Source organism: Orbicella franksi, chromosome 15 (genome assembly GCF_964199315.1).
Source record: "Orbicella franksi chromosome 15, jaOrbFran1.1, whole genome shotgun sequence".
Lineage (NCBI taxonomy): Eukaryota > Metazoa > Cnidaria > Anthozoa > Scleractinia > Merulinidae > Orbicella > Orbicella franksi.
In genome coordinates this window covers 11,720,498-11,739,924 of record NC_138159.1, presented here as the reverse complement: position 1 = coordinate 11,739,924, position 19,427 = coordinate 11,720,498, and the positions used below count along the sequence as shown (strand labels likewise).

Here is a 19,427-nt window from a genome sequence, read left to right as displayed (position 1 = left end):
AACTAAACAACAAACAAGATGGGCATGCTTAAAGATTAAATACAAATGCTTTAAGTCTGTTTTTAAAAATGACAATGGACAGGGCGCTCCTCACGACTAGCGGAAGGTCATTCCAAAGCATGGGTGCGCAAGATGAAAAAGCGTGACCACCATAGTTTTTTTGTCCTAAACACTGGCCTGTACAGTTGCAGGTTGTCAGTAGCGTTTGAGCAAAGATGCCTATTTGGTTGATGCAATACTAACAAATCAGCTAAGTACTTAACACTTAGGCAAACACCTTTGTGTTGTTTCATTGCCTGCTTACAATCACATACATTTGCAATATTTAACTCTTTCCATATGCAGTCAGCAACACATCAAGTACATCTTGATTCATAAACATACTTTCAACTGCTATTTCCTGCTCCCTCCTCAGTTTGATATTTACCCAGAAATGAGATAGACTGGAACTTTGTTAAAACATTCAGTAATGCGTGCACTCAACTCTTTCTATGACTCTAAATGTGGATGACTTATTTTTTATTGTGAGAACGTGCGATAAATTACCGACTCCATGGGGATCTAATTGCTCCTCATCAAACATAACAGATTGACAGTTTTCCACGTTTCAGCCAATGGCATTTCACTTTACTCAGGCAAAGCAGAAATGAACAAATTACAGAGATCAAGGCAGGCTCACTTTCTTGGCGCCTCTTCTCCAGACTCCTTTCCGTCAGATCGCTTTGCTCTTTGCCGCTCATGCGCGTGACTCAAAGGTGAGCCCGCTCTCAGCGTACTTTCTACAAAACCATCCACAAACACCATTCACAATTACTTAACAAATAGAGAAGCCTAAGCCATGTATTACACTGTGATTAAACACGACAGGCATTTGAAAACACAAGGAAAATGTAGAAAACAAGAGCCACAGGTGAGTGTTTTCTATGTTTCTTGAGTGTTCTCAAATGTCCAGAGTGTTTAATCACAGTGTAATACACGGCTTAGGCTTCTTCATTTGCTTTATGATATGGAGATAAGGTGGTGAAAAACAATTAAATACGCTTTTTCTATGTTTTATACTCTGATAAAACATGGGTTTTTGACCAATCAGAGTGGATGCAGGGTCCCATCTATATTATAATATTTAGTTAGTAATTATCCAATAGCAGATGGTTTTCCTTCTTCCACAAACAAAATTATGCACACATGTGGTCTAGACAAAAATGTTAGTGGATGCCAGAGTTGTTATTCCAAATTAATGTATTCAGCTGCTTTTCTGAACCTTGAAAATGCATTATTTTCTTATTATAGGACATAACATAACTATCTTCTGTTTGGTTTAGGATAGACCACAACAATAAATACTACAAAACAATAAACATTTAGGACAGGACAGGCCTGGTTGCTTATGGTAACTTTTAAGGGTCAAACAATGTCCAGCCATGACCAGATTGGTCTCCTTTTTGTTCAAAAAGAAAAAACCCTTTAGAGCAGTAGATATAGGTGTAAAAGTATGGGATTGCCTAATAAAAGGGTTCCCAAATCTCCACTGAAACAGTGGGTATTATAACAGGGGGTGGGTTTATGTACGGCAATTGTTGTAAGCCAAAAATTGAAAATAATAATAAAAAAATAACATCAGATCAAATTGTTAGATGTTTAAGTGTACACTAATGTTGAGGGACCAACAAACTGCAATGCACATCTACCTTTTATTACGCGATCCCATACTTTTGTACCTGAAATGCCACAAAGGTTGCTAGCTATATCTACTACTCTAAAGAGTATTTTTTTTTAACAAAAACCTTAAGGGGTTTCATTCAAATAAGGAATTAATTCAAATTGTGACTTAAAACAACCAGACACCAGAAAGGTTGTATAAATTTTATAAAAGTTTCCTTGTCACACAAACCTTCCAAATGCCAGCATGAGAGCCTTTTTGGTCACACATAAAAGTAAGTTAGAGAAAATATTTTGCCACTTTATGAGAGATCCTGCATAACCTCTGAAAATATGTCAGGCTACCCCCAGTTTTCTTTCTGCATTCCAATAGCCCTTGCTAAAAGATCTATTTTTCCAAATAGTCCTATAAGCTCCTGAAAAGACCTTAGTTTTTGTTTTATTAGTTGGTACTGTCCTTTTTTCTCATAAGCTGCACATAATAGAAACAATATTGATTGAAACCTGGTAGATACCATCATCGACAAAAGTTCCCTCACCATCCCAATACTGCATTCTGCAGTATAAGACTCATAACATTCAAAATTACAAGTAATGCAAAGTATAGTCTTGATTGCACCTTGGCTTCGCAGCTTCATCCCTTCGCTTCACTGCTCATTTCTGCACTCGCAGCTCGCACTTGTGCTCCAACGTGAGCCTGCTTGCAGGCAACCAAAGACTTTGATTCCTCAACTGATTATCAAATTTAGAATTATTCTGAGACCCACCCACAAAAAACTTAACTACAGTGAAATGCAGCATTCCAAATTTCAAAATAAGGAAACTACAAGAAAACCTGTTCCTGTTTTAATAAAATCAAAGATGGTCATTCTAAAATCAGGATGAAATATTCACACTCACATTTCACCTATACAAGAGGAAATTTGATTGGTTGTGCATAGTAGCCCCAATCTGACTGGCGTGATATACATAACCTCTCACTCACTCCTCCACCCATTAACATAGCCCAGACTCAACAAATAAGGAATAATTTCTTTTTTTTCCAAAAAACCTCAAAACTCAAAATGACAAAAATCACACTACAGTAGACAGTTACCCATTTGGTGCTGCAATTAGCCTTACAGTTAACATGAGATTAGTCACTGACCTTTTACTCCTCATCCTTGCATAGCTGAATTGCAGCTACAGTAAATATTGATGACCCTGAAAACAAAACATGGATAGTTAGAGTGTAGGAAACAATGTGCAGTTCCAGAAAATATCCATTTCCACCCCAAGGAAGGTTAATGGAAATTCCAAAGGGGAGGGGGGGGGGGGGAGGGGGGTTCAAAAGCCCAAATTTATAAAGGAAAGTATGTAGTTAGACTGGAATTTCCAGGGGGCATGGAGGTGGGGTTCAAACTAAAAACCTTCCATGAGAGGGGTATGGTCATTTCTGAAACAATGCAATACAACTTCACATTTACGTGTCCTGTTTACTGTGTTAGAGATAACACACTTTCTAGCTTAGAAACTGATATCACTGAAAGTACTGAGAAAGGGGTTATAAGTCACACATGAGGTACTTGACCAAGAATACAAAAACCTGACATGATGTTTAAATATAGCTACATGCACAGTTTAGTTTAAAATGTTTTACAAAATCTTATGTTATCAAAAGTTTTTCTACAGGAAACATATAATTATTACATTTAAGGAAATGAAGTCTTGCAGAAAAGAGAGTTTGGTCCTATGTTCAATTGTATAAGAACAAAATCTGTTGTTAGCACAAGCTGTTGATCAAGAGTCAATCGATTGTCAATCGAGTGTTGTTCCCTTTGATTGATGTCAGAGTGTTGATGGACACTTGACCATGGATGCCTTCAATACACAAGACCTATGAATCACACAATAGTTATTGTATATTATCTTAGACAAATGGTATCTAGAATGGATGATCAAATTCTTTATGTCAAACAAAACAAAAATTCTCATACCATTAGGTAATGTGAGCACCTCCTTTGGTAAATTACTAAAGTATGCATGTCTCATGGCATCAGTGGCAGATATTCTGTTTCTTGGAACACACTACAGAACAAAATAGTAATGTAGTTGTGACTACTACAACAAATAACAGTAATCCCATTTCATCAATTTATAAAATCCATCCACCAACACAATGTATACATCTATAAATACATTTCCTTTCAAATTTTAAAATCTTGGGGTAAATTAGTTCAAGTAAATGATAACAACATAAATAAATAATCCAATGATATAGTTATGGCATAAATTTATTTTGTTAAGCAAGTTCTCAAGATTAGTTGCAATAGAAACAACAAGTGTACGGCAAGTACCACACTCCTTTTAACTCTAACTTTCTTTTGTACTAAGTGATATCACTTGAATAATACAAAGTACATGTTTTTCATAATTTGACTCACTACAGGTTTGTCAAAACAGCACAACTCATAAAATACAATCATCTGGTATGTTACTGAACTAGTGTGAGGTTTGTGGGGAAAATATTGGTGGAGTTACATTAAAGACCCATATTCTCCAATATGAACTGAACTCTTAACTGAATGGATGAATAAAATGTTGGTTTTATCCTGGTCTAACTTTAAATTACTGCAGTCCATCCAACAGCAGATATCACTTGTGCAAATATCAATCCGTGTTTTGACTAAAAGGATATCACAGGTTTTGAAAGCAATGTAAAGCTATAGTTTGCTGTCTCATTTAAAATCATGCAATTTTGCTAGTTAACTTGGTCACAGCATCATTTGACTACCAGAATCCTTCACGTTTCCTTTTCTCTTGCCAATTAGGAATTTTTCATGTAAACACTGTTGTGGTTTAAAAATTTAAATTATAAAGGAGCAAGTAAATTAATTTTGGTAGTTGTAGTCAGAGGATGATATCATGCAGGCCGGTGTGTTATGGTTTACCTGAACCATTCCTGCGGCTAGAGATTCAGCACCAGTCAAAAGCAGCAGCCTTCAGTTAAAAAAGTAAGTAAATAAGTATGTAAGTGGTTGCAAGTTAGAAGTAAATACATTTATATGAAGTAAGTAGGTTAGTATGTGCACATGAACATATTGGAGCTACTGCAGAATACCCTGCCACATCAAGCCCTTTAATGAAAACGGGTGGCTATGCACTGCATGGTACCCAGTGAGTTATACACTGTACCCTGTATATGTTAGAGGAGAAGCTATCTGAGGGCCTCTTCTTATGAGCCCAGTTGACCAGGCTGGCCCGGTTACTGTAAAAAATTGGTGTGTTCATATGAGAAGGTGGACCAGCCAGGTTACTGAGATCTCGGTTTCTACAACCAAGATGAGAATTTTCTCGTATGATGAACACTCCAGCCTGGGTATCCAGGACGAAACAAAATGGCATGTTTTTGCCTTGTATATATTTCTACTTCAGAAGAATACCAATAAGATTTATTAGTTAAGTTATGAGACTTACCAAAGCTGCAATGGCTGCAAACAATACTACTTTATGTGGTATCATTTTGGTCTTCTTTCTTGAAGCTAAGCTGTCTTTTTCCATATGATCAGACAACAAAACTTGTCTTGGTAACTGAGCCAGCCCAGTTACCCGGCTCATATGAAGAGGCCCTGACATGCTGCCTACACAGTACAAGCTACACAGAGGGTAATACATTTGGATTCACAACTTATTTGTTACTTGAATAAATTGCCAACTTCAGCTTCAACTAACAAGTCTCTTCATACCATGTAGCCAGCTATGCAGAATTTCATTCAAGAGGAAGTGTATACTACAGATAAGCCTACATATGTACACACATGGGTGTATGTAGTTATTAACGCAAATAAGTAAACAAGTAAATAAAGAAGTGAGAGCACTGTGCAAAAGCAATGTATAAAGAAATGTATTTATCTTACATGTACTTGTTCCCAGGGGGTCTCTTTTTCTCACCCTCTCTCTTTCTTTACTTCAGGGGGTGTGAAGAAGAGAGACCCAGGGAATGAGGTTGCATAAGAAGCCAAAACTTGGGAACATTGGCACTAGTTTCAAAACATACACTATCCATGATGGAACAGAACAAAACCAGAAGATCTGTTAGATCTTAAAACTGCATTTTTAAAATTTCTCTGTTTTCTTAGCACTACAGTCGCAACATAGTGCACATTCGAAAGCAGTCCTTGATGATCCATTGATTACTGTAGACACCACATCACTTGGTCAACACAAACCGTATTATTGCACCATTGCTCTTAGCCGTTGTAATATCTCCAATGATGTAATGGTCTTAATCTGGAACATTCTTCGGGATATGTATGGGCATGAACGATACGAATGATAATTATGACAATAACACTATTAACTACAGCTTTCTTTCTCAAAAGTCATGATTAAATTCAATTGGTTTTTCCATGAGTAAAGGGCTAGCAAAGTGGTCACATGAGTCGCATAATTAAAGAATTACGTTATCCACGTCTACGCTATCCATCAGTGGAAGGAATTCAAATCCTTCTGGAACTGGTTCTGTAAGAGTAAGTGCCCAGGGGCTCTCTCGCTCTTGTTGTAAACTTTCGCCCAAAAATGTCGCTTGCCACAAAATATTCGTCCCAACTAGCAGCCCCTAGATCTCCAAGGATGTATCTAGTGAGAAACATGGCCCAACTTCCATAGCTTTTTGACATCAGGATGACCAGCACACAAATTCTCTGCTGTTTGAAGGTGCACAACCTGATCACGTGCAAGTCAAAAGTTCAAGCTGTTGTTTCCCTAGGACTTAATGAGTTTTGTTCCCCCTAGGGAGTAAGCGAGTTTCAACTCATCACATGTGACATGTTCTCCAATCAGGAAACATATTTGAGTTGGGGGGTATAACAATGCCAATTGCTCCTTACTTAAGGTGCTCATTTCGTCTCACTTGCACCATGCTGCACTTTTCCTACTTTACATGGCCCTTGTCATTTTACATGAATAATTTGAGACCACTCGCAAAGCTTAGAAATTTGGGTCTGCCACCATTGCTGCTTGTCTCAGTTTTCATATTTGTGTTTCTATCCTGTCTCACGATCAATATTCACATCAGAAGAAACTTAAGGGTATGTCAGTACAGTGATGTGTCATTGCAGTACCACTGTAATGATGCGTGCAAGTTTCCAGTTTTTGAGCTCCTAAACAATTTTCTTAGTTCTCTCAGGTACAGACAAAACACACCCAAGGCTTTCTAAATTTACCTTCCTTCAGCCAAGAACCAGGGTTAGAGAGATCATTCTTGTTTACAACAATGGAAAGTACAGATTCTAAATTTGACCACTTACTTTGGAGCAACAATGCCAAGTCGTTGAGGTGGAAAGTCCACAAACAAATCTAAATTAACGGAAACAAGGCATGTTACTTATAAATTAATTACTTATAGCTAAACTAAGTTAAACTTTGTTATTTATGGATATGGAATTTTGAAGCTTAAGGCGTAGAGGACCCAAGTAGAAAAATCATGGAAATTCCAGGGGCTGGGAGGAGTACTGTAAAGTCCCCTGGAACAGAAAATCCTGGGGGGCAGGGGGTCAAACTGGAAAAAACCCTCCATGGGGGATATGGATATTTTCTGGAACCACACAATTGGCAAGAGTATCCCTGCTAAAGTTTGGAGTAACCTTAAACACCATTGAAAGGGTTGAATAAAGTCAATTATATCAACCAAAGATACATGCCTTGTAGTCCTGTGTACCAACCAATTCGTAATTAATATTTCATAATTTATTTTAAATTGGTGCTTGAATTACCATGATTTTGAGGCCAGAGGTCACGTACTATTTTAATGTAGTTTTTATGGTCTATGTGTTTCTTGTTTACCCCATGAAAATAGTTGAAGGCCATCGAATTACCAATTTTTCATGATCTATTAACATTAAAATTTTTTAATATTAATGGATAGCCATGGTTTTTTCATGGCCATGAATTCAGTGCCTCAAGAAAAGTCTGTGAACTACAACACCATGAAAACCACTAAGAGGCTATGAAAAACAATTCCTAAATTTGATGGCTTTTTCATGGGTATTTCAGGGCTTTGCCTATAAATTCAAAATAAATGAGTAGCGTCTAAAAATTCACCCACAATCGCTGCAATTTTGGCAAAGTTTACTGATCATTACCTGCATTATACTCAGGAAATCTGGTCACTCCAGGCCATGTTTCTTCTGTTGCTGTTCCTGCAATCTTAATCCAAGAGAAACAATCAAAGTGTTCTATGAGCAAATGCATGAATTTCCCAGCAGTGAATGATATCTGATATGAGCTAACCTCTGTGTAATATGAAATCACCCCCCTCATATAAAAAACTAATGTTTTAAAGTGAAAAAATTACAAGAAGCTATAACCAAAGCTTCTCTAAGGTTACCATATACCTTCAAATCACTGATTTTTCATCTGCATTTTCTGAAAAGAATTATCTCAACACAGAAACATATTATTAAAATGCAAGTCCACAGTCCAATTTAATGTTGTAAGTCAACAAGACTGTCAAATGCAGAGTTTGCAGACCCCGATTTCAGGCTTCAAGTAGTTTCAGTGGTTGTGGGTATCCCCTAAAGCCTTGGCTAAATGATCAAATTTGAGAGATGCTAACCCAACACAATATTGAATGAAAATGTTCTGTTAAGCAAGGACATTCATAAAGCCTGGGATATGCATGTATCATGCGATTTTGTACGGTCATTACGTGTATTCATGAGCGATTCAAATCACCGGTAAAAATTGCGAGTGATTTCATCTCTGCCCCAAGTGTGCAATCTACAACATTGTATTGGAATCTCCTGCAAATTTAATTGCTGATATTAAACAAGAGACACATTTCTGTTCCTGTTTCTCTTGCTTGGAATAATTTTCTTCCCATATGTCCTTCTAATGTGTGCCTGCAAATATCAGGAGCCATTTGTGCCAGGAAAAAACAAATCAAAAGTGCTAAATGTGAATTCCTGGTGTTCCCAGGCATATCAATAGTGCTACCAGTAAGCATCAAGCACAGTGTTCAGCGCCAATTGATACTGTTTATTGTTAAGTAGCTTGCATTATTATCGTAATTGTTAAGTGTCGGGTGTTAAAATTAAAAATATAGCTTGGTCCTGAGGTCTTACAGTCTGCCATAGCTGTAGTTTATAACAAGCTTCTCTGTTCATCGCTGGTGCTGACAGACAATCTGTTTCTGTATTTCTTAATCAAATACATGATGGTCTGGATTGATTTCATATCCATATGTTACACACAAGTTTACATTTAGCAGACAAGATGACCACCATCACTTGTCCCACTTACTGGAAGTGTTTTGTAATGTGATAACTCACATAGCTTCATTTCCCTTCTTCAATTTATTTCTGCCCATACAGATCTAGATCTACCCATTCTCAGGATGTTACAAAGGAATCATTTCTTACCTGCCATATCTTATTGAGCTGGGCAATGTAATCTCCTGTTCCAGGAAACAAAGCAATTCCTGTTATCATCTCTACAAAAATACATCCTGCACCCCTAAGCAAAAAGCCAGAATTACCAGCATTAATCACTGTTCATAAATTATTTGATGAGATCATGCTCGAGATTTTAATGAAACGATAGTCAATGCACAGAAAGACTTCATAGAAATTGAGAGTTGAATATCTTTATTTTCTTTTAATAATCATCTTCAGTTATTTATCAACATTCAAAGTAGAATTTGAATGTCGATAAATAACAACAGGGACAACAATCATAATAACAGGGCAAAAGTCTCAGCAGTGCTTTTCCAAATTTCATTTATACAAATATGACTACACAACCTTCAAATCAAAACATTCTTTGTAATACACTTCTGCCAATCAAACAGCAGCAACTTTCATGGAATACTGGTTAACAGAAATGGATTCACACATGCACACTAGGGGAAAATGTTGGCAATGGCAGACTCTTCATCAAGTTTGAATTTGAAGTAAAAACAGTGAAGATAACTATGATTTATTGTTGCTTGAGTCCAATCTAGAATTGTTGTCTGCAGAGGGCCTCTGTGAGAATTAGAAATCTGTCGGTGTCTTGTGATGCTTATCTCCTTTTTGTGTACACCTATTTATCGTGCTGATAAAGTAGTTTACAATGTGATCTTAAGTCCAGCAATGTAACAACCAAAATTTCTACTCGTGGTTTTTGTGTACAACACTTATGACTTCTCTCTGAAGGTGTTTGGAAATCAAATTACATGTAGTGTCGCTGCAAAGGTCAAGAGAATTTGGCCAGCCAAACACAACTACAAATTTACCTCATGAAGCAACAATAAATCATACTGTAACTTACTTTTATATTTGAACTGTTCAATGTTTACATTCCCTCCAGAGATGGTTCTTCAGACCAGTATTCCATATAATTATAAGGAGAAGCTGTTTGATTCATTTGACATCTCTGGGATAATGGGTTATGTAAGTGGGAGTGTTGTGCTAAAAATGGAACTGTTATTTCAAATAAGTCAAATTAAATGGTTGTTAATAGTGTGTTAATGACAGCTTGTAACTGTTAGTTCAAACGACCCAGATCATTGTGGTAAAATTTCTGGTTCATTTGTTGGTCAGGGAAAGTGTTAATCTCAATCGTTCAGGTGTACATCAGGTTTAAGACAAGTCTTGAAAAGGTTGGTTTATTCTATTAAAATTGTATAACAGTGTTGGTTCAAAAGTTTTTAAATATCTTTCTGCTGTGGACATGAAGTCTTGAGAAATGATCTTTGTGAAAGTTTAGTTTCAGAATAATTATTTCCAGTTAAAGCTTTGATTTTTGCTTCTCATAATTTTTCTGCTGTTAAACATCATTTTTTTTCCATGAAAAGAGTAATTTCACGTCACACAAACCTTAGCTCTTATCAATCACCATTCACTATGAAATTCTTGAGTTTGCTCATAGAGCACTTTGATTTAGTTGCTGGAATAGTTGACCCAGTGGTATTTCAAAATTTTACTCTGATACTGTGTACAAAAGAAAAAATGTTGCCATTTTGTAGATGATGTACCCCAACTTCAGATTAATGGCTGAAACAATACAATAACTCAGGCACGCATATTTTAGCAATGGGTCATTCCAGAAAAAATCCCCCCTCTCCCCCCCACCAATGGAAGGGTTCCTTGAAATTCTCTTGGAACAAGGTGTCAAATACCATGAAAATCCCTGCAAATGGGGCTTTGAACATAAAAATCTTTTTCAGGGATCATTTCCAACTGAATGTTCTGGTAACCTCGAACTTTTAGATGTGTAACATGTGACACTTGAGCACTCTCTGAATTTGAAAACATAGGCACGCAAGGCATGCAAGAGTTATTGTTTTTGTGAACTAAAAGTCTCGGAGATAGGAGCATTCATAGAACTGTTTACAGTAATGATTTGGTTTATTTGACAAGTTTTTTTGGTTGCGATGTACAATGTACAGCAAGAAAGAAACTGGGAATTTATGATGGACATATGATGTTACATCGGTAATGGTGAGATAACTAAATAGTAAGCCATAAAATGTTTGACTGAAAAAACTACAGTAATCTGAAACATCTCCAGATTAATGTAGATACCATCTTATTTTCTAACAGACAGTTTGATTCATTCTTTGATACAACCCACACTGTGATTGGTGTGACACGCGCACATGCATAACACCCTCACTCACCGATCACATAGCCGTTCCAACCCCTAAGAGGAATTTTTGCTCAAAAATACTCAAGTTAAGGATGTTCGTGCCCAAAATATTCCCACACAGAAAGGTACTGATCTACTTTTGCCAAAAAGGCAAAAAAATGGGGGGTCACTGACTTTGTTTTGGAGGGAACATGCCCGGAAGAACACCCTAAATCTGAAAAAATCAGGCTTCATTAGCGAATAAGGCCACAGTGTTTGTAAGCTCAAATATACTGCAATTAGATCTTTGAAGTGAAATGTTCTCTGCCAAGTATTGTTTAAGTGGACCTATTAAGTGAATTTAGTCAACTGACGAGGTTTCTTAAAGAACAAGTTCACATTTAGTGACCATAGTTTAACATGCCTTGCAGCCGCAAGATGGCAGGATTCGATGCCCTGTGGACAGATATCTTGAAATTTTTTTAACTTCCCACATTGATTTTTTTCCATTTTTGGACAATGTGGCGATAATTGTAAATAAAATCTGTTTCTGGTAAGAAAAGTAGGGGTCACCGAATGTTCAAGATCGTTAAATCCACGCAAAGCAATAGCAATGGCCATCTGCCCTATCATTGTTCATTTTAGTACATAGTGCGTGCGCTTGATGCATGATGTGGCATGTGAATTTGCGTGCACAGTTAGGATGCGCAGAAACAATTAGTGCAAACGTCCTTAAGAGAACTTTTCGCATTTTATATGAGTTGTAAGTTTACTCTTTTTACATGTACACAACACAACGCAAAAACACTACTTCCGGTAATACAGGCAACATTTTTCTTCAACTTGTCTGGCAACATTGTTGCATTACAAGTTGAAACACATTGTTGCGTGTATTACCCCGATTGTGACCAACTTGTCTCGCAGCAAAATACAGTGTTGCAAGTTGGGGCAACATGTTGCCCAAAGTAGACTCAAGGGGTACTTACCATTTACATGGGAAAACTGTAAATTCCAGTTGGAAAATCAAATGGTTCGTGCCATTCCATTTGGGAAGCTTCTGAAAATATGGGCTGTGATTTGAGGTGATGCTATTTTCTGCTCTAAGTCTCTCTAGGTGATGTGGATATACTTTATAGCAATTCCTTCTCTCGCAACGTGGTATTCAACTGTTTAATGTTTTTGCCTGAAATTTCCAACCGGATGGTTTCTGTAAATGGTAAGCATCCAAGTTCTACTTTCTGCAACAAATTTTAGTTTTGCTTCTCGTATTACCACTGAAGCTACAACTTGTCTCGCAACAAATTTGAATTCAACGCTTGTGATTGACTGTCGTGAAGCGCGGCAACGCAGCAAACATAACAAACATGGTGGACAGTGAAGACAAGGGTGAATTCGAAGTAGACGAGTAACTCTTGGAAAGTCAGAAATTTGCCCTGTACAAAGACCTCAAGGGCTATCATAGTCAGTGTTGTTTGGCCCTTCAAAACAAGCAGCAAAAAAGGCAAAAGGCGTGGAAGAACTGTCACAAAAAATACAACTTTTCGCCTAGCTATCTGAAATGACACTGAGCTTCATACTGACAGAACTTCGTTGGCACGGAAAATCAAGGACAAAATGACGGCAAGAAGTCAAAGTGGAAGTTCGTGGAAACACTAAATTATAGGAAAGAAGGTGCCATCTTTAATTACACACGATTAACCAAGAAGAATTCTGCAGACTAGCAACACTGTATTTTGCTCCAAGACAAGTTGGTCACAAACGTGGTAATACGCACAATAGAGGGTTTCAACTTGCAATGCAACAAAGTTGCAAGAAAAGTTGAAGAAAAATGTTGCCCGTATTACCGACCTTAAGAGAACTTTTCACATTTTATATGAGTCATAAGTTTACTCTTTTTATACAACACAATGCAACAACACTACTTCACTGAAAGTAGAAAGAATGAGAAAAAAAACCTCTCTGACACATTGAAAGTCTGTTTTAATTAAATTGCACTTTAACTTGGTGCCACACAGTCTTCAAAGAACATTTTAACAGTTTTCATACTTTTTACCTGAACTGAAAAGAATGTCATAAAATGCCCATCAAATAAAAATATTGAACTGCCACTGCAGAGACATAAAAACCGTCCAGAAATGAAAGCTTCATTTTTGTTTAACATCCTGGGAACAATAGCCGATAACTTGTCAGCTCTAATTGAATTTACTCCCATATAAAAAACGAAAGTGTTAAGTTACCATTTGTAACTAAAGGTAGCAAACATCTCGTGGGAACAAGTGGCGACAATTCGTCAGCTCTAATTGAATTTACACCCTTGTGAAAAACAAGAGTGTCAAATTACCCTTTGTAACTAAAAAATAAAAATATCTCGTTATATTTCCATGCAACAAGAACAAAACAATCGTTACCTGCACTTCATTGTAAATGCTAGAACTGTTTCAAATTTAAATAGTCTTGTCTCCTCTAAAACATGTCCTAAGAACTAGAAGCGATGATTCATGACCTCTATTTGAGTTTACTCCTTGTGAAAAACAAAAGTATCAAGTTACCTTTGTAACTAAAAATAAAAATATCTCGTTTCATTTGCATACTACTAACTCATGAACTGTTTCAAAACTCAAGGCTCATCTCGTTCATAACTAGCCACCATTACACTGAACATCATGCACTCTAAAACAACCCTGGCCAATGTATGTATGTAACTGTCACACTCCGCTCCAAACCCGGACTAAAAATCAAACTGGCAACATACATGTCAGTCTTTATTTTTCAATTACCAAAGTCCTTGTGTTTAATACAATAAAACGCTCAAGACTTCGTATACCTCACTAAAGTTATCTTGAACAAAAATAATTTCCTTTTTCTTCAACTACAATTCGTGTTAGTTATTAACGTGAATAAGCAAAACCCTGATAACATTGAAGAGAAAAGATTTAGTTTCATTAAAACGTATCTTCTCATTCCAGAAGTCAGCAAGAACCATTCCTTCTGTTGACCAAATTAATCGTAGTCTCTTCGCTTTTCACATTGAAACTTATCAGTGGATGCTGAAATTAATGGCATGCCCGGAACACTCATAAGATTACGAACTCTGCAGCAATAGTTAGGTTTTCAATACAACACGCAAATGACTTTAACCTGGTCACAACCTCTTCACATTCCCAGTAGTGCATTCCGCCCCCCTAAAATACAATTGATCCTATCATAGAAACCATGCACATCAACTTGTTTTTCATTCACATCTTAAACCTAGTGGTAAAGTGGCTAAGACTCAATTCAAAAACTTATCTAATGGGAAAAGCTCACCCTTCATCGCATGCTCGTAGTTATATGCCAAACACTATGTTTTTTTGACTGATTATCCAGTAGCAAATGATTATCAAACCTGCCCACAAAATCCTCAGCCTAACCCACAGAAAATGTTGAAGTAGGCCCAATATATGAATACTCCCTCCTCTTTTATAGAAGAATAAATATGGCCGTTCTGAACTGTATCAGGATCAAATCTTCTCACATACCATTTACCTTTACAACAAGAAATTTGACTGGCTGTTTATAGTAGATCCAATCTGATTGGTGTGACATACATACATCTCTCACTCACTCATCCATTGACCCGTCCATAACATACCCGACATGCCCACTAAGAAGTATTCTTTTTTACAAAAAAATAACTCAAAAAATTGAAGTATTTCAGTTCTCATGGCTTTCTTTCCTGAGATACGTCAAGTTACCTACACAGGTTTCTCCATGATCACAGTAAACATGCAGAAAACACGTGACAAAAGGACAAGCATGAAGAAACCTAGCTGTCGAAACAAAGATCACTAGGAGTGTGTAACATCTGACACTATTTGTATTGTCATACCATTGCCCAATGCTCTGCTAAACGTAACTGTTGACAAAAATAGCTGTCATAGAAAAGAGTTTCAAAATTCACTGGTCTGGTACAGTCTACATACAGTCATGTAAAATCCGCAAGAACGGATTGTTTTTCAAATAGTAAGCATGGCGACACGCTCTTGGTTGCAATACATAATGCACAACTCTCCAATTCTGCAAAATCCCGCACAATACTCAAATATTTTTTTAAATATTTAAAGAGAGTCCAAAAACTTTTTCACATTAATAAGCTTGCTTTATTGAGTTCCAAAGAATAATTGTAAGCTTAATATTTGTTTAAGCTTTAGAAATTACACAAGAGCATCGTCTGGATGTCTGCATATAATTTTATAGAAAATAAATTACATTTAAGGCTCGTAAATTTTTTGGAAATCCAGGCGGGAGGGGTATTTTGCCTTGGAAATCCAGAGGCCGGTGGTGGGGGGGAGGGGCCTAGCACTTCGTGAAATCTGGGTAGGAGGTGGGGGGGGGGGGGGCTTACAATATGTGCCCATTCACTGGGCATCAGGGTCTATGGATTTTTTCTGGAATAACCCAATAGTATTAGCACACCAGTAGAATTCCACTATTACTGCTTAGTCATCAAATTTTAAAAATCTCTAATTAGCTATAGTACTGTCACAAATTTCATGCTCTTCTCAGTTTGGCAGTTCTGGTCTTTAAAGGGTACAAACAATAATTTTTAGTGCTGGTGTAGGCTTCCACTTCAACCATGCAAATTGCAACTTCATTTGATTACTGCTAGCCCCTCAGAACTACCACCTGTAGCAGCCTCAGTAACAGATAGCTTCCTGAAGAGGATAACCGAATTTTTAAATAATATTTCATAAGCTTTTACAATACAAAATATTGTTTCCCTCTCTAGCTCTATTAAGAACTTAGCAAAGTAGTCTCAAAATTACCACTGTTTCATAACTCATTCTCTGTGTTTGGTGGGTCAAAGCCATTTTTGATATTTGATAAGAAATAAACTTACAGGCCAACAGATTTCACTCATTTCATTTTGGGCAGGTAGTATATAAGGAATGGTTTCCAGAGTGAATTTTTGTCTCTTAACTGATGGCAGGCATGAAACCATTTGAATGAATGGAGATCTGTTAAAAATGGATGACATGCAGTCAGTGTACATCCCTGAATTGTTGTTATACTTTATATTTAAAGAGTATGGACATGCTTCATTCCTTTATCATTGGTCTTTATTAAATCCAAGGTTAGATAAAGTGTATGTTTGTATGTGTATGTATGGTAACCCTGACTATGGTAACTATAATCTAGTTTCCTGAAAACTACCCTGAAAGAGGGGGACATTGGGGTTTGTGGTATTGCAGTATTGGACAATTTTTCTTATGGTATTTCAGTAGTTATAATCTGGAAATGTAGTATAGCAGTATTCTCCAAACCTGTGGGACGTGTTTTTTTTTTTCGTTTTTTTTTTTTTCCATTTTGGACGGTATTAGAAATTATCCTTCAAGTCCTCCAATGTTTTCTGAGCCTTTTCCAGTTTCTGATTGGACATTCCCAATGAAACTTAGCTCTCATGGTAACAGAAAACTGCAATTCCTTGTGTTGCAATCAGAAAAGGGTAATGGAAGTTACTTGTTTTGATCATGTTGTCTAAATAGAAATTAACCTAACTTCATGTTCATTAACAAATTCCAGGGCCCTGCAAATTCTTAATTGCTATATTTGCTCTAAAGTTTTGACTTGGTATTGAAGTATTGAAGTATTGCGGTATTTGGTGAATTTTTTTTGCAAAATTGCGATGTTTACCGATTTTTTTTTTGTGGTATTGCAGTGTTCAGGATCAACTACACAGCTGCATATTTTATAATAACATTATAATAATTAACAATAAATACTGAAAATTCAAAAGTGAACCAATGTTTTATTTAAAACCTTTCCTCAGTCTCACCAGATATCTAATGAAGTTGTGTAATCTTTTGATCCAAGAAGAACATCTGGAGGTCGATACCTAAAAATCAGCAAATAATCATGATATTTGACTCAACAAGACAATGTTAAGGTGATGTCAGGCAGGGTATGACCAATTGAGCAAGACTTGGATGAGTGAATAACATAGAGAATACAGCAGAGAATTGCTATATTTTATGCCCCCAAGATAGGAGAAGAAATTCCAGTACCATAAAGATGCTGTAGAAAAGACAAATCAATTCTCTCCTAACATGCAATAATAAAAGATTATCAGGAAATCAACACGCAAGTATAATTATATTGATTTCAATGCATCCCAAAATATACAATAATACCAATTTCTTCTTAATTTACTTTTCATAGCCTAAGTATGCAGAAGGCACTTATCAGAAAGGGAGCAGTTATTAAGGATGGGGCATTTATTTCCTTTTCCAGCACAAACTTTGGAATAAGTTTGTTGGGCTGGAAGAGGCCAGTTATTGTAAAGAATAATGTTTGCTGTTGTTGCTGTCAACAACTTTCATAAACCTAAACTATAAGAGCTGGTCTTTCAGCTTCTTGAATTGTAATTTTACAAACACTTAACTGTTTTCGATTTCCTATTGTGTATGCGCAAACTATGTCTGCATCTGTTTTGTCATGTGAAACATTCATGCGCAATCATACTTTTTTGTTTTCAGTTTAATCTTGACTTGAATTCTGACTTTTCCACTATTTGTTAAAAACTACAAAAATTTTGTGAAGTTCTGTGAAGAATATGCAGAATCAAACCAACGTTGACTTTATCCAAGACTTGATGTGTGCTTTGTAAATTGCAGCACAAATTGTTTTGGAATAATTAAAAACTCAGACTTAATATACATGCCTACATATATCAACATTCACATCAAGTACCTTTGATATTTATAGACTGCAAAGGTGAATTAAAGTACTGCAGTGGTTTCTGGAACTTGGCAACAGCAAAAGATGAAAGATTGCCGGTTATTCATAGGACAAAATTATGGAATTTTGTTCTGTGCATGATGAGCCCATGTTCACAGAGGATATCGTTGGCATTCTCAAAAATGGACAGTGTATAGAATTCCTTTCTGTCATACATAAATTTTATTGATGAAAGAATTGGTAAAAGGTAATTTAAATTAGATGGTAAAGCGAGGTAATTTAAAAATTAATGATTATTATTTTTTTCCTCACCATAGTGTGACAACTTCATGTGAATATGTATGGCTAGGAACTGACTTGGCACGGGCCAAACCTACATGTAGGCAGTATAATCAAGGGTTAATTGTCATAAAATGGTAGGTTGTATCCAAAAAATCATAGTAGAACAATATATGAATTATCAGTTAAGTAAATGAAATTTATCATAAACATTTGGTGAAGGAACATGTCATCGGGATTTTAATAGGGTTCAGTAACTGATCACTTTAAAATTACCACTACCAATGTATTAAAGTTATACAGAATTAATAATTATTGAAATCAGGAAAGAAAGACTTAAGAAGGAATGACTTAGGAAAGAATCAAGTTTACTGGAAACAGACTCTGGGCAGCACTTTCTAGTAGTTGTACTTTTATGGATGAATGATACGACTCTTCATCAGGCGATGTTCAATATTGGCGTCATGTAAATGCCTAATCGTCAGTGAACAAGTTGTGTTCCATGCTATAACAGGATATCACCGTAACAGTACAACCTGTTAAAGACACCCTTAATTTTAACTATAAGTGCTACTGTGACAAAAACATTGTATTATCTTTCCTAGGTTTTCGAACATGAATTTACTGATTGAACCCTAAATACATTGTTTGGTGTAAACGCAAACAGTCTGACAAGTTGGTGCCTAAAAAAGGCTTCAAAACCATACAAAATACATCCACCATTCCTGAACAAGCATACCATGCCAACCCTTGAAATGTCAGCAGCAATTACTTGTGATTTCATATGGGCTCACAACCCCAAAATGAGATGCTTCAGAGAAATATTATTATCCCTTGGGCTGCACTGGCTTTGTGAGTAATAAATCAGTGAGAGTGAAAGTCAATTTTATTTAAGCAGGGTGATCCTTTCAGCACTAGCATGGTTTCAGCAGGGGCCTTGTGTAGCAGATGACTACTACTTGAAAAAATATGACAAAATTCAAAGAACTCTGGTTAAGGATATAAATACAAAAAGTGGTAAAATGACCAAAATTTCATGTAACAAGAAAAGGGCACTCGGTCAAAGAAATGAAGATATCCATGTGTGTTTTAACTGATTATCGAATTGTAAGATCTTGTTCCAGTTCTAAAATTACAGTATTTTTATAGTGTCAAATTACATTAATTCAAGAAGGCAAACAACT

At 36.4% G+C, this 19,427-nt stretch overlaps 1 protein-coding gene across 5 annotated transcripts in view; it reads right to left on the bottom strand.

The window, feature by feature from the left end:
* Positions 1-19,427, bottom strand: part of LOC145469970 (cyclin-dependent kinase 14-like) — a 60,754-nt gene that overhangs the window by 3,319 nt on the left and 38,008 nt on the right. Inside the window, exons 11-19 of one of the 5 annotated variants that reach the window (XR_014042407.1) lie at positions 18,277-18,337; positions 17,063-17,122; positions 9,060-9,153; positions 7,782-7,845; positions 6,948-6,996; positions 4,590-4,638; positions 3,636-3,726; positions 2,807-2,862; positions 547-779 (exon numbers count right to left, since the gene is read on the bottom strand). Coding sequence is in view for 2 of the 5 variants with exons in the window: in XM_081453796.1 (XP_081309922.1) it covers positions 3,487-3,726; positions 4,590-4,638; positions 6,948-6,996; positions 7,782-7,845; positions 9,060-9,153; positions 17,063-17,122; positions 18,277-18,337 (617 nt within the window). In the remaining 3 variants the exon portion in view is untranslated. Of the gene's footprint in view, positions 1-546; positions 2,863-2,976; positions 3,727-4,589; positions 4,639-6,947; positions 6,997-7,781; positions 7,846-9,059; positions 9,154-17,062; positions 17,123-18,276; positions 18,338-19,427 lie in introns of those variants that run through there. The other 4 variants (XR_014042405.1, XR_014042406.1, XM_081453797.1 and 1 more) reach the window with 4 other exon arrangements.